The 14,384-nt window shown below is 38.7% G+C and overlaps 1 protein-coding gene across 1 annotated transcript; it reads left to right on the top strand.

The window, feature by feature from the left end:
• The first annotated feature begins 882 nt into the window (after positions 1–882).
• On the top strand, positions 883–1,812 carry LOC101712611 (olfactory receptor 5AK2). Its single transcript, XM_004869872.2, has one exon. It carries the CDS (start codon positions 883–885, stop codon positions 1,810–1,812), a length of 930 nt encoding a protein of 309 aa, XP_004869929.1.
• The last annotated feature ends 12,572 nt before the right edge of the window (positions 1,813–14,384 follow it).

Consider the following 14,384-nt stretch of genomic DNA (forward strand, 5'->3'; position numbering starts at 1 on the left):
TTCTGAAAGTTCCATGGTTTTATAGTTTTCATTTGACAAGACAATGAGCAATGGCAATATGGAAGGTGGCTTCAGTATAAAGACAGTGAAAGAAAGAGTCTGAGGGCTTCTACTATATGAATAAACTTCAATGAATGCATCTTGGCTGTATATCTAACCAGGCGCAGGGTTACTCAAACTCAGAGAAAAGCAAAAACATTTAAGGTTTAAAACAAGCTATCATTACATACAAATCAAACTGGTACCACATGATTTCTCCTTAAGCTATATCATGATTGGAAGACAATCAACTTCACGAAATTGCAAACGTGTGATTATCTGAAGGCTGATCAGATCAGTGTGTAAAGGGAGTCACTTAGATGTAAATGGCAAAATGTGTGTTAGTGCAAACACACTATGAACCCATCCAATGTGTAGACTATGAGCATGCCCAAGAAGATTCTCCCACTGCAACAATTTCTAAATTAAAGAGCATGAAACGATTGATAGAAAAATATAAATGGCTAAGAAAAAAAAGTAGGCTGCTGAAGAAGTACAATAACACATTTTAATACTGCCTCATGCAAATACAGTATAAATAACTTTAATACACTGGAAAAGGACATTCATCTATCTTCTGAGGATCACACATTAAAACTTGGTTTTCATCATTATAAAATGAATGCATTCATTCCTAAAATTCATTGATTATGTAGTGGCTTTTTTTTTCAAGAAAATGGGGCGAAATCATTGGAAAGTATAAATCCTGTGTGAGTGTTTATTGGAAACATCCAAGTCCAAAACAGTGATCTGAATCATTATAATCTATACTGTGGAAGATGTACAGAGATTTCATTCTTTTTCTTGGTCCTTCTCTCCATCCAGTCCAGGCATTTGGCAGCCATGACACAAGGCAATGGCACCGAGGTGGCCGAATTCTATCTTCTGGGATTTGGTGGACAACAAGAGTTCCAGGCTGGCCTCTTGGTTGTATTTCTCATAGTCTACACGACATCCATGATGGGTAATACTGGGATGATCCTACTCATCAACACAGACTCCAGACTGCAAACACCCATGTACTTCTTCTTACAACACCTGGCTTTTGTTGACATCTGCTACACATCTGCTATCACTCCTAAGATGCTCCAGAATTTCATAGTAGAAAACAAATCCATATCGTACAGAGGGTGCCTACTGCAGTTATTGGTATACGCAACATTTGTGACCACTGACTGCTACCTCCTGGCAGCAATGGCCGTGGACCGTTACGTAGCCATCTGTAAGCCACTGCACTATCCCATCATCATGTCCCGAGCAGTCTGCATCCAACTGGTAGCTGGCTCATACCTCATAGGATCAATAAACGCCTCTGTACACACAGGTTTTACATTTTCCCTGTCCTTCTGTAAGTCCAACATCATCAACCACTTTTTCTGTGATGCTCCCCCAATTCTCACCCTCTCTTGTTCCAATATTGACATCAACATCATGTTAATTGCATTCTTGGTGGGATTTAACTTGACATTCACTGTGCTGGTCGTGATCTTCTCCTACATCTTCATCCTGGCCGCCATCTTAAAAATGTCTTCTGCTGCAGGCAGGAGGAAGACCTTCTCCACCTGTGCCTCCCACCTGACGGCCGTCACCATTTTCTATGGAGCCCTCTCGTACATGTACTTACAGCCTCCTTCTGAGCGCTCCCAGGAGAACATGAAAGTGGCCTCCGTATTCTATGGCACTGTGATTCCCATGTTGAACCCTCTGATCTACAGCTTGAGAAACAAGGAGGTCAAAGAAGCTGTGAAAGCGATAGTGAAAAAGTTCTTTTGATTACATCAAAATTGTGAAAATGCAGCACCAAGCATTCAGTAGAGATGTGTTAACACAATAATTATTGTAAAATTGAAAGCATTCAGCTTTCAAATCAGTGCTACCCTTTCACTGCACAAAATCTTAGAATGTTCAAGGTATTCTAAGATTTCTCCTGAGACTCCTGTTCCCTGAATACAGATTGAAAAACATATCTTTCACAACAGAGAAATCCTAAATAAAAATATTAATAAAATTATAAAGAAGCATGCATGATTTTTAGAAACTACTTTGAATATTTTAAAAATATATTTTAATTGTTAGAAATATACATATTACATTAGCCATCATTATAAATTCATTTCCTTGTTTCCCACTTTTAAATGTTTCTTATATTGTCTAAAATGATTTTCATATAAGTTCTGGTTAAATGGTTACAAAAAATGAATATAAATGAATGAACTGCTTTAAAAATCATTTTATGACTCAAGTTACCCTCTTTCCCATGTTCCCATATTTTTTTTTTTAGTTCTTTTATTGGTACATTTTAGGTATATGATTCATTTACATTTATCCTTGGGTGTTTGTACCTGTACATGATATATCTTGGTTCTTATTTTTTTCCCCATTACCTGTGCACCCTTCACCCCCTTGACCCTTCCCTATTTACATAGATTTCGTTTCCTTTTTTTTTCTTTTCTCAAAGTTTTTCCTTTCCCTCTTTTCCTTTCCCCCTACCCTGCCTTCACTGCTTCGTCTTTGGACCTTTTTTCCTATGTCAAATTATCAATTATTCATTTTAATCATTTTAACCCTTGTTTACACTATCAGTTTCTCACACTAGAGAAACTATTTGGTATTTACACGTGTGTGTCCTATTTATTTCACTTAAGACTATGGACTCAATATGCATCCATTTAGCTATAAATGACTCTAGTTTTTCATTCTTTATGGCTGAGTAGTACTCCATTTTATTAAAAAAAAAATCCACATTTTCTTTATCCAGTTTCCAGTTGATGGGCACTTGGGCTGCTTCCAAGCTTTAGCTATTACAAACTGTGCAGCTATAAACATGGGTGCACATATATCACTGTGGCACGATTCTTTTAATTCTTTTGGGAAGATACCCAGCAGGGGAATAGCTGGGTCAAATGGGACCTCTAGTCCTAGTTCTTTGAGGTATCTCCATACTGACTTCCACAGTGGTTGCACCAGTCTGCACTCCCACCAACAATGGAGAAGAGTTCCTTTCTCCCCACAACCCCTCCAGCATTTGTTATTTGTTGATTTCTTGATAGCAGCCATTCTTTCTGAGGTGAGGTGGAAGCTCAGTGCTGTTTTCATCTGCATCTCTCAAATGACGAGTGATGTTGAACATTTTTTCATATATTTGTTTGCTGCTTTCACTTCTTTGAGAAATGTCTGTTCATTTCAGATGCCCATTTTTGAATTGGGTCTTTGAATTTGGGGGGTCTGATTTTTTTCAATTCTTTATATATTCTAGATAGTAGTCCTCTGTCTCAGGTACAGCTGCTAAAATTTTTTTCCCATATTGCAGGTTGTCTGTTAGCTCTGTTGGTGGTTTCTTTTGCAGTGCAGAAGTTTTTAATAAGATGAGATCCCAGTTGTTGATTATTTCTGCTAATTCCCATGCTGAGGTTTTGTTCATGAAGTCTTTTCCTATGCCAATGTCTTCAAGAGTACTCCCTAACTTATCTTCCAGCAAGTTTAGTGTTTCTGTCTTAATATTTATATCTTTAATCCACTTCAATCCTAGTGTAGTGCATGGTGATAGGTATGAGTCTAGTTTTAATCTTTGGCAGGTTGAAATCCAGTTTTTACAGCACCATTTATTAAATAGGCTATCTTTCCTCCAATGAGGGTGGTTGGCTCCTTTGTCAAAGATGAGGTGGCTGAGTATGTCTGGAGTTGTTTCTGCATCTTCTAATCTATTCCACTGATCCTCAGGTCTGTTCCTTTGCCAGGACCATGCTGATTTTATCACAGTAGCTTTGTAGTATAGTTTCAAGTTAGGGATTGTGATACCCCCAGCCATGTCTCTGTGGCTTAGAATTGCTTTAGATATTCTAGGTCTCTTATGGTTCCAAATGAATTTTTGGATTGTTTACTCTAGGTCTGTGAAGTATATTATTGGAATTTCAATTGGCATTGCATTGAATCTATATAGTAGTTTTGGAAGTATGGCCATTTTCACTATATTGGTTCTTCCTACCCAGGAGCAAGGGATGTCTTTCCATTTTCTTGTATCCTCTTCGATCTCTTTTTTCAGAGTGCTGTAGTTTTCAGTGTAGAGGTCTTTTGCTTCCTTTGTTAGATTGATTCCTAGATATTTCATTGTTTTGGATGCTATTGTAAAAGGAATTGTTTCCCTAATTTCTCTCTCAGTGAGTCTGCTATTTGTGTACAAGAAGGCTATTGTTTTTTTGAGTGTTGAACTTGTATCCAGCTACTCCACTGAATCTGTCAATTAAGTCTAGAAGTCTTCTGGCGGAGTTTTTGGGTCTTCTATGTAAAGTATCATATCCTCAGCAAATAATGACAGATTAACTTCTTCTTTCCCTATCTTTATTCCTTTTATTTCTTTCTCTTTTCTAATTGCTGTGGCTAATGTTTCCAGAACTATATTGAACAGGAGTGGTGATAGTGGGCATCCTTGTCTTCTTCCTGATTTTAGCATGAAAGTTTTCAGTTTTTGACCATTTAGTATGATGTTGACTGTTGGTTTTTCATAGAGAGCCTTAATCAGGTAAAGATAAAGACCTTCTATTCCAATTTTCTGTAGGGTTTTTATCATGAATGGGTGCTGGATTTTGTCGAATGCTTTTTCTGCATCTATTGAGATAATCATATGGTTTTTGTCCTTGACTCTGTTAATATGGTGTATTACATTTATTGATTTACGAATGTTGAACCGTCCTTGCATCCCTGGAATAAATCCAACTTGGTCAGGGTGTATGATCTTCTTGATGACCCTCTGTATTCTGTTTGCCAGTATCTTGTTGAGGATTTTTGCATCTATGTTCATTAGGGAGATTCACCTGTAGTTCTCTTTTGGGGTTGGGACTTTCCCTGGTTTTGGAATCAAAGTAACACTTGCTTCCAGGAATGAATTTGGAAGCCTTGCTTCCCTTTCCATTTCCTTGATGAGTTTAAAGAGTAATGGCGTTAGTTCTTCTTTAAGTGTCTTGTAAAATTCAGCACTGAAGCCATCCGGACCTGGGCTTTTCTTTGTTGGTAAATATTTTATTGCATTTTCAATTTCATTCATTGTAATTGAGGTGTTTCAAATTTCTATATCTTCTTCATTTATCTTTGGCAATTCATATGTAACTAAGAATCTGTCCTTTTCTTCTGTGTTTTCCATTTTATTGGAGTAGAGGTTCTCGAAGTAGGTATTCATGATCCTCTGGATTTCTATTGGATCTGTTGTGGCTTCACCTTTTTCGTTCTTAACTGCATATATTTGTGCCTTTTCTTTCCTTTTTTTGATAAAGTTGGCTAAAGGTTTATCGATTGTATTTATTCTTTCAAAAAAACAACTCTTTGATTCATTGATTTTTTTGTATCGTTCTCTTAGTCTCCATTGCATTGATTTCTGCCCTGATCGTTATAATTTCCTCTCTTGTATGAGCTTTGGGTTTGTTATGCTCTTCTTTTTCTAGGAGCTTGAGGTTCTGCATTAGGTTATTTATCTGAGTTTTCTCTGTTTTCCTAATATGGGCATTCACTGCTATGAATTTCCCACATAGAATTGCTTTCATTGTGTCCCATAGATTCCTATATGTTGTACTGGCATTTTCATTTACTTGTAGAAACTGTTTAATTTCTTCTGTGACCCATTGGTTGTTCAAGAGGGTGTTATTCAGTTTCCATGTGTTTGTTGGGGTTTTGCAGTTTCTTGTGTTATTGATCCCCAATTTATTGCACTATGGTCTGATAACATACAGGGAGTAACTTCAATACTTTTACATTTACTTAGACATGTCCTGTGAGCTAGCATGTGATCTATTCTGGAGAATGATCCATGTGCAGCCAAAAAGAATGGTATTCTGATTTTGTGGGGTGGAACACTCTGTAAACATCTATTAAGTGCATTTGTTCAATAGCTTGATTCAGTTCTAGAATTTCCTTATTAACTTTTTGTCTAGATGATCTGTCTATCTGTGATAGTGGGGTATTGAGGTCCCCCACTACAACTGTGTTAGTGTTTATTTGGTTTTTCATGTCTATTAATATTTGTTTTGTATAGTTGGGGGCATTCATATTTGGTGCATATATATTTAGAATTGTCATCTCTTCCTCTTGGATTGTTCCCTTCACAAGGATGTAGTGACCATCTTTGTCTCTCTTAATTAGTTTTGGTTTCAAATCTACTTTGTCTGCAAATAAGATTGCTACCCCTCCTTTCTTCTGGGTTCCTGTGGCATAGAGAACTGCTTTCCATCCTTTTACTTTCAGTCTATGAGTTTCTCTTTGAGTTACGTGTGTTTCTTTTATACAGCATATTGTTGCACTTTCCTTTTTAATCTGTCCTGCCAGTCCAGTCTATTTCTTTTGATTGGTGAATTGAGGCCATTAACATTGATGGTTATAATTGATAGATATTGATTTATCTTTATCATGATGTTTTACTTTTGTTGGCTCTTTTATTCCTCATTTTTTCCCCCTTTCCCTTTAATGTCTTACCTTGCCTGGTGACTTCCCTCTGTTGGGCCTCATGGAGTTGTGAAACTTCATTGCTTTTTTCTAGGATATTGTTTAGAATTGCTTGTAGTGCTGGTTTTGTGTTCATGAAATTTCTCAGGTGTTCTTTCTCATGGAAGTATCTAATTTCCCCATCGATTTTAAAAGATAATTTTGCAGGATACAACAGTCTAGGTTGGAAGTTATTTTCTTTTAGGGCTTGAAATACTTCACTCCAGGCTCTCCTTGATTTGAGGGTTTGTGTTGAGAAGTCTGTTGTGATTCTGATGGGCTTTCCTTTGTAGGTGATTTGTTTCTTTTCTCTAACTGCTTGTAGGATTTTGTTTTTCTGTTGGGTTTCTGGGATCTTGCCTATTATATGTCTAGATGTAGATTTTTTTCATCATGGCTAGTTGGAGTTCTATATGCCTCACTTATCTGTATGTCCAATTCTCTACCTCTGTCTGGGAAGTTTTCCACTATTACTTCTGTGAACAGTTTTTATGTCAGTTGTGCTTTCTCCTGTTTTTTCATGGACTCCTGTCAGTCTTATGTTATTCTACTTTGCATCGTCTACCAGTTGTTGGATTGATTTCTCGTGATCCTTTACTATGTTTAAGAAATCTCTATTTTCATGGTCTCTAACTGTGATCCTGTCTTCTATATCTGACATTCTATCTTCAGATTCCCTTAATCTGGGGCTGTGGATACTTTTAATGGAGTTTTTAATCTCCTGAATATGTTTGACTCTGTTTCATGGATTCCATTTCTTTCTTATGTTGGGTGATCATGGTTTCCATTTCTTTCTTATGCTGGGTATTCATGGCTTCCAGCATGTTTCTGAGCTCATCTATTCTTTTATCTGTTTCTGTTCTAGATCCTCTAATCATGTCTTTCACTCTGCTCACCATCTCTGTAGATATCTGGGAGATCATTTCTGCTTTGAATTTTTCTAGAGCCTCATTCATCTGTTTTGTTATTTCCTGTGCTATCAGTTCACGGTATCCAGGTGCTTGGTTATCAGACTTTTCCATCTCATTTCCACCGGGATTTACCCTTGGTGGGGTGGAAATCTGAATCTGTGCCTTGCTGAAATGTCTTCTCATTATTGCTTTTGGTACTGTCCTTGGTTTAACTCCTGGGCTGATAGTTTGAAATTGCTTATTGTAGGTATCTTTGTTGCTTGCAATTAGAACCCTTATGGAATGATTGCTTCTCAGAGGTGTCTTCCAGATATAGCTGGTCTTTAAGTTTTGAGTCTCTAATGACTCTAAGGCTATCTCATTTTCCTTATACTAGGAAGATTCATTGACTAGATCAAGAACAACCCCTTAGCCCAAGTGATACAATCAGCAACACCATTGAGTCAAATACATCTTTGAAAATGACATTTTGTGGTAGTTAATCTATCACCTTTAGCTGTGTGAATTAAATCAAGGCAGAGGACCGACCCAACATATATTGAATGAACTCCTCAATATAACAACTTTACCCTTTGGAATGGGAAGTTAGAAGGGGTTGGGGAGGGAGGGACAGATGGGAAGAAGGATAGGGGAAGGTTAACAGTGTGGCCAGAGGACACAGGTTAGAAGGAAAAAGAGAATAATAGGAAAATAAAGAAGAACTCCAAATGAGGACCAAAACAGGGACAAAAAGAGAAGATGAATAATGTGGGAGAGCAAGACAGTGAGTGTAAAAGAGAAAGGAAAGAGAAAAGAAAGAACAGAAGAAAAGAAAAAAAGGAGAGAAAAACAAATATTTGCAAAGAGTAGGAAAGAAAATTAAAGATAGGAGCAAAAGAAAAGAGAAAAAAAACTAATAATACTAATTTTGGGAATAAAAAATAACCATGAAGATGAAGGGCCTCTTTCAGAGTATGTCTTTGCTGTCAAAATAGAAAACGTGGGTAGCAGTGTGCAGATATAAGTCAATGAGTCTCAGCAAGCTAGTCACAGACCCGTGAGATTCAGGCAGATTTCTGGCTGCAAGTCCCAAGCTGAGCTCCCTGTCCTCCCGTAGGGTTGAACTCTGCAGAGTTGTATTGCAGGTTCCTGCTGCCCTTCCCCTGAAGATAGTCCCAGTCCTGATGGGAGGTGAAGATGACTCCTATTTACCCAGTACAGTGGTCTGGTGGTCCCGTGTCCTCTGCGTCTTTGTAGTGTGGAACCAGGTGGCTGTACAGAGAAGGGGCCAGAGGAGGGCTGGGCGTGTCCAGTGGATTGCTGCCGGTGCGCGGGCTGATTCAGCATGTTCTGCGCGATTCGCGACCTTGTTACGGCGTCCACAGACCTGCCTGTCTGCAGCGGGCTGATTCGGCGTGTTCCGTGCAACTCCCCATGTTCGCATATTTGATACATTCCCTTCCACTTAAAAACACGTAGGTCAGAGGATGACACAATGAGGCTGCAAGGACAGGAGTCAGGTCAGAGAAACTCAGAGAAAAACAACAAAAAAACACAGGAAATGAAGCAGGGAAAGGATTTACACCCTGATACAAAAAATCAGTTTGAAAGAAGATACTTGGAGATGGAACAAAAGGTATGCACAGGTGTTACAAAGAGGTGTGCTGACACAAGCCCCATGCTCTGCTACCCTATCAACACCCTCTGGAGAAAGTCCCAAACAGCCTGAGGGCATGGAGGAGCAGGTGGGGCCTGGCCTCCCAGACCCCTGCATCAGGGTTCAATCCAGGACCAGGGGCGGCTCCCTCTCTGCCCGCCCAACCTCAGGTTGTAAGAGGACCTACAGGTGAACGCTGGTTCTGTCTAGAATCATCAATACTGGGCCTGGCACAGAGTCAGTGAGAGTGCCTCAGGTTTGTCCCACACCAGCTAGCACCTGCATCTGGCACACAGAGCTAATGCTGGTCCTGGTTCTGGTTGTGTCAGACACCCTAAGATGGTCTGAGTTCCTACCCAGTGCCCACTGCCCTGCGCCAGCCCCTGGACATGCTGGAGATTGTCTGACATCCAGCGCCAATCTTGGCCAAACTGGGTCCCCACAGGGAGGCTCAGGCCAGTGTGAGTTTCTGTCTGGGGCAGTGGGCTTATCAGAGTTCTAACTCAGGCACCCCAACCCCAACTCAGGCAAGACAATGGCTCCATCCTGCAGGTCACAGAAGTCTCTGGGAAGAGTCCGCGGCCAGTTTGCAGCATGGGTTTGAGATCTGCCCACCTTTCCGGTGTCCCAAATGCACAGGAGACAGCACCCAACACCCTGTGTCCCCCTCAGGCCCGCCAGACTCCCCACCTCAGTCTGAGGCACACCTGTGTCTCCACGTGGCTCCATCTGGTGTTTTTGAGCTGGTCCTACAGACACAGAAGAGACTTCAGGCACCCAGCGAAAGTCCCCAACCAGCAGGAACTCACACCGGGAGCCTGAGAAGGCAAAGCCCCACACATTCCCTGGACCCACGTCCCAACTTGGACAGTGGCTACAAACAGGGGTTTACAGGCAGGGGACCCCTGAACCGAGAAGCCCCCCACAAGCCACAGGCCAAGGAGGGGCAGAGAGAGAGGATCGGGTCCTGGGGGATTAAAGGCTGCAGGCTCTGGAAATACACAGGAATTTTTCTTCTTCTCTTTTTTTAATTCTCTCTTCTTTGATCCAATTTTTTTCTTCTCCTCTATTGGATTGTTTTGTTTGTTTGTTTATTATTTTGTTTGTTTGGTACCGGAGTTCAAACTTGGAACTTTGCGCTTTTGAGGTAGGCAGCGGCACCACTGAGCTAAATCTCCAGCCTTACTGGTATTTTTTTACCTTTATTTTTTTCTTTTCATGGAATTTGGAGTTTTATCACACGTTTTATTTTTCTCCTTTTCATGTTACCTTGTTTTATTTGTTTGAATAGGTCTCTCACTTTCTCTTGCTCACTCACTCATCTTTTATCACTATCTTTGAACTTGTTTCTTTAATATTTTTATTTTTTCTATTGGTTTAAGTGAAACATAACACATTTTTTATCATAAAGTCACAGAAACATGAGTGTGTCAAGCCCACCTTTATTCTTTGTACTATCTCTATTGATGAATTACTAATTTTAATTTTGTGAGTTTTATTGATTAAACAATGAGTACTTAACAGGAAAAATATCAAATATTGAGTGATATTTAATATTTTTAATATTGATTGGGTGTTTATAAAAAAGCATCAAAATTTTCAACATCAATTGCTTTTTGGTAAACAAAGTCTAAAAAAGAAAGACAGAAATAAATTCCTATATAAACTACAGTGAAAATGCCAGTATCACTCTACAAAAAAATCATCTTTATTTCAGTTATCACACACCTCAGGCAGTCTTCACACATGACAACAGCATATTCCATTCACATGTATCACTTACACTGACAGCACATGTGTTTTGCTTTCCTGGCCTTTTTGTAGGACATACTTGACATCTCTCTGGTCTTTCTGTCTTGTCAGGAGGTTCTTATTATATGATACAACCTAAATAACATAAATTAACAGGAACATAAAATATCAATACAATATTAAATTATTAATAAGTATTGCATATTTAGAATAAACATCAATATTTTCACATCAGCTGTGTACTTGCTTCCAAAACCTAAAAGATAACATAAGAAATAAAAACCTATAGGAACTGCAATGAAAATACCAATAGAACTCTACAACAAAAATAATCTTTGCTTCAATCATCACATCCAAGGCAGTCTTCACACATGAAAATTGCACGTTCCATACACAAGTATCACTTATACCAATAGCACATATGTTTTGGTTTCCTGTCCTTTCTTGTAGGGAACAGTTGACATCGTTTTGGTTTTCTGTGGTTGTAGTATGTCTTTAGGATGCTGTGCCTGCCTGTTCACCTGTCAGTTCACCAGTGTGCACCACAGTTTTTTGTGTAGTTCCCAGGGCAGAAACATTTTTTTTCTCTGCTGTAAATGATCTCTCGTGAGTCCCAAACCCACTCCAAGAAAATTTCTCCATAGTATTTTGCACTTGTTATTTTCTTTGTAAACTATCAAACTATGCCACACATGTTTAGGATCAAGTAAAACAAAACCATTGGCCATTCCCTTGTGTTTTGAGTGACAACATGTTAGCTGCATAACTCATCAACAACATCTACTCCACCTTTGGTTTCGTTGTAGAAAGTTTTCATCTCAGGCTTCCATTTTGTTGAGGTTTCCTTATCTATCAATATTTCCATCATGGTGCAATGTTGACATCAGCAATATCATTTGTTTTTCTTTGCTGTATACAAGGCCAATGTAAATCTTTCTGACATCCATTGTACTATAGAATTCTCTGTTTTAAACTTGGAGCATTTCATTTAGAATTTCTGCCTTGTTCTTTTGTACAATTCCTGTGCTGGTCAACTTGTGCTCTGTTAACAAATGTAACATCAATTGGAAACTGGTCAACCAATTGTCACATGTCACATGTCAATAAGTTTGGAAGCTGGGAGCAACAAGTCTGTTTACAGCATCATTCAGTTTATTACTATATGAATAAGGGCCTGGTGGCTGAGTTCCAGAATAAATTTCTAAATTGAAAGCATAATAAGTCTTCGCATCTACAAGGGCATAAATTAATATGCCATATTTGGACCCATCACTTTTCCATAAGTCTTTTTACATTGCTGCAATTATCATGAGAAATCCCTGCTAAGAACAGCAGGCCTATGAATGCTTTCAGTTCAGCTAGTGAGGTGTCATAATAAAAGCATTTTTAATATGGCTATTGGTGCATGCACAATGTTTTTACTTGTATTTCAGGCTTTCTGTATTTCACAGCATCTTGTAGCACTTCATCTGTTACAATTTCCAACATTTCAATGACTATGCTAACATTCTCTCCAACAGGTTTCATCCCTGCCAAGATCCTCACTATATTTGCAGATCTAGCCCTAACATTGGATCATTCCATTTGGTTGCATGACCATTTTGCAGCATTTTGACTAGGTAAATATGCACTCATGTTGCTGTTTTCTCTGTCATCTAAATCAAGGAGGTCTGCATTCCCTGTGTCTGTATCAACTGATTCTTGTTCCATTTCACTTTCACAAAAACTTTGGCTCACATGGCCAACATCAAAGTCATCATCATCATCATCATTTACCCACACCATTCTTGTTATGAAAACATATATTTTAATGTAATCGATCATCTTCATCATCCATGCTTGAGTAATCTGGTGATTCACTTTTGACCTCTAAAACTTGCAAATCTGGTTTTTCATGTGCCATTGTACTGAATTATGCTACTTCTATCAGAAAAATAAAAAAATATTTAAGCAAATTATAGAGTGGTGTGGGTGTATCATACCTTCTGTGATGCTCAGGTAAACGTATACAAAACCTGTTAGATGGAGTATCATGTGGGTGAAAATCCAAGCTTGACCCTTTTGAACATCTGCACACATCTTCATGTTTTACCAAGTGAGTAAACATAAAGATTGCTTCCTGTATTCCTGAGGGATAGGTACTGAGATACACAACCAGCTTCTATTACACTAAAGTAAAAATTTAAAGTAGAAAAGTAAGGTGTGTGTTTGAGACAGGTAGCGGAACCACTGAACTAAATCCCTGGCCCAGGGAGGTGTTTGAAAAACCCAGTGTTATGCTCATATTAATCTCTATTCCTAATCATTTATTCTTTTCTAGTTTTTTATGTTACTATTATTTAATAGTACTAATTTTCTTTTACTCCTTAATAGAACCTTTCATATCAATCTTACCACCTTCTTCCCATCTTCCATTGCTTAGTTTTATAAATTTTTTTTCTTTCTTTTTGTCTTCGTGCTTTCATCCTCACAATTCATCCTTACTGGTATAACCATTTACCCTTATGAATCTGTAGATAACTAACTATATCTTACTATGGCTTGATGGAGAACACTCTGAGTGAGCTGCAAATTTATACATTGGTTTTTCAGATTAAAAGTCTGAGTCTGCCTATTACCCCACAGTGGCTTGCATGGAAAGCCAGTAGTTGGTGTGTGGGAATGGAACAACTCCCCATGCCACTGGTCAGGGGGGAAGTCTCAAGGATCTGTGATCCTGTGATGTCTTGGATGGCAAGAAAATATTGCAGCTAAGGGCAACATGACTTGTACACAAAACTTTTATAGAAGCAAAAATTAATCTAAGGGAAAAAACAAATTTCCCATTAATTAGTGACCTGTTCTTGCTAAAATATGTTGTTCCCTTGTTGCTAGGACCCTGCTAATGTTACTCCTCTCCACTCCACTCTTCCCTATATCACCCTTCAGCCCTTCCAGAAGCTGCATGTTTGATAAATAGTGGCAAGCTCCAGGATACAGTGTCTTAGCCCAATAAGAACATGGACCATCCTAGGCCTCTTTTATGCAGTGACAGTTTTGTCTTGTCTTTTATTATCTTGCCACTGTACCTTTGGTCAGGTGGTTTGGAGTCTGATGAGGCCTCAATAATAGTTGAAGACTGTTCTGTTGTGAATGACAGTAAAATTGCTCTATTGTGAAACTATTCCCTGTATATCAAAGTCTGCTTTATCTTAGAATGTATGCTATAACTATAGATCTCACCTTTATGGTTAAAAGTGGTACTGTGTAAGTTATTATGGTTTGTCATTAGCCATTTTATCTTTGGTGCTATTTTTGTTGCTGATTTTACTACTTTACCCAAGGTGACATGGTTGTTGCTCTCAATGGTTTTCTCTGTATACCAATATCTACATTCTCTGGGGGTCATAAGCAACATGACAGTCCATTACAATGACCTGGGTTCTGGGTTAAATAGGATGAAAACATCCCACCTTAATAAACAGAAGGGCTTGACCCTTGACACAGACCCAAAAGCCACTAGCTAGCTACCCCTAGAGGACATCTCTGAAAAGTAGTCACCATCTGAAGAGCTCTCAAAATAGCAATAAAGCTATACA

The sequence above is a fragment of the Heterocephalus glaber genome, unplaced genomic scaffold (assembly GCF_053883595.1).
Source record: "Heterocephalus glaber isolate CG9 unplaced genomic scaffold, H.glaber_assembly_v1.0 deba00001805, whole genome shotgun sequence".
NCBI lineage: Eukaryota > Metazoa > Chordata > Mammalia > Rodentia > Bathyergidae > Heterocephalus > Heterocephalus glaber.

Excerpts from the sequence above, each read along its gene's own strand:
- LOC101712611 (XM_004869872.2), top strand. The coding sequence starts at position 883 with ATGACACAAGGCAATGGCACCGAGGTGGCCGAATTCTATCTTCTGGGA.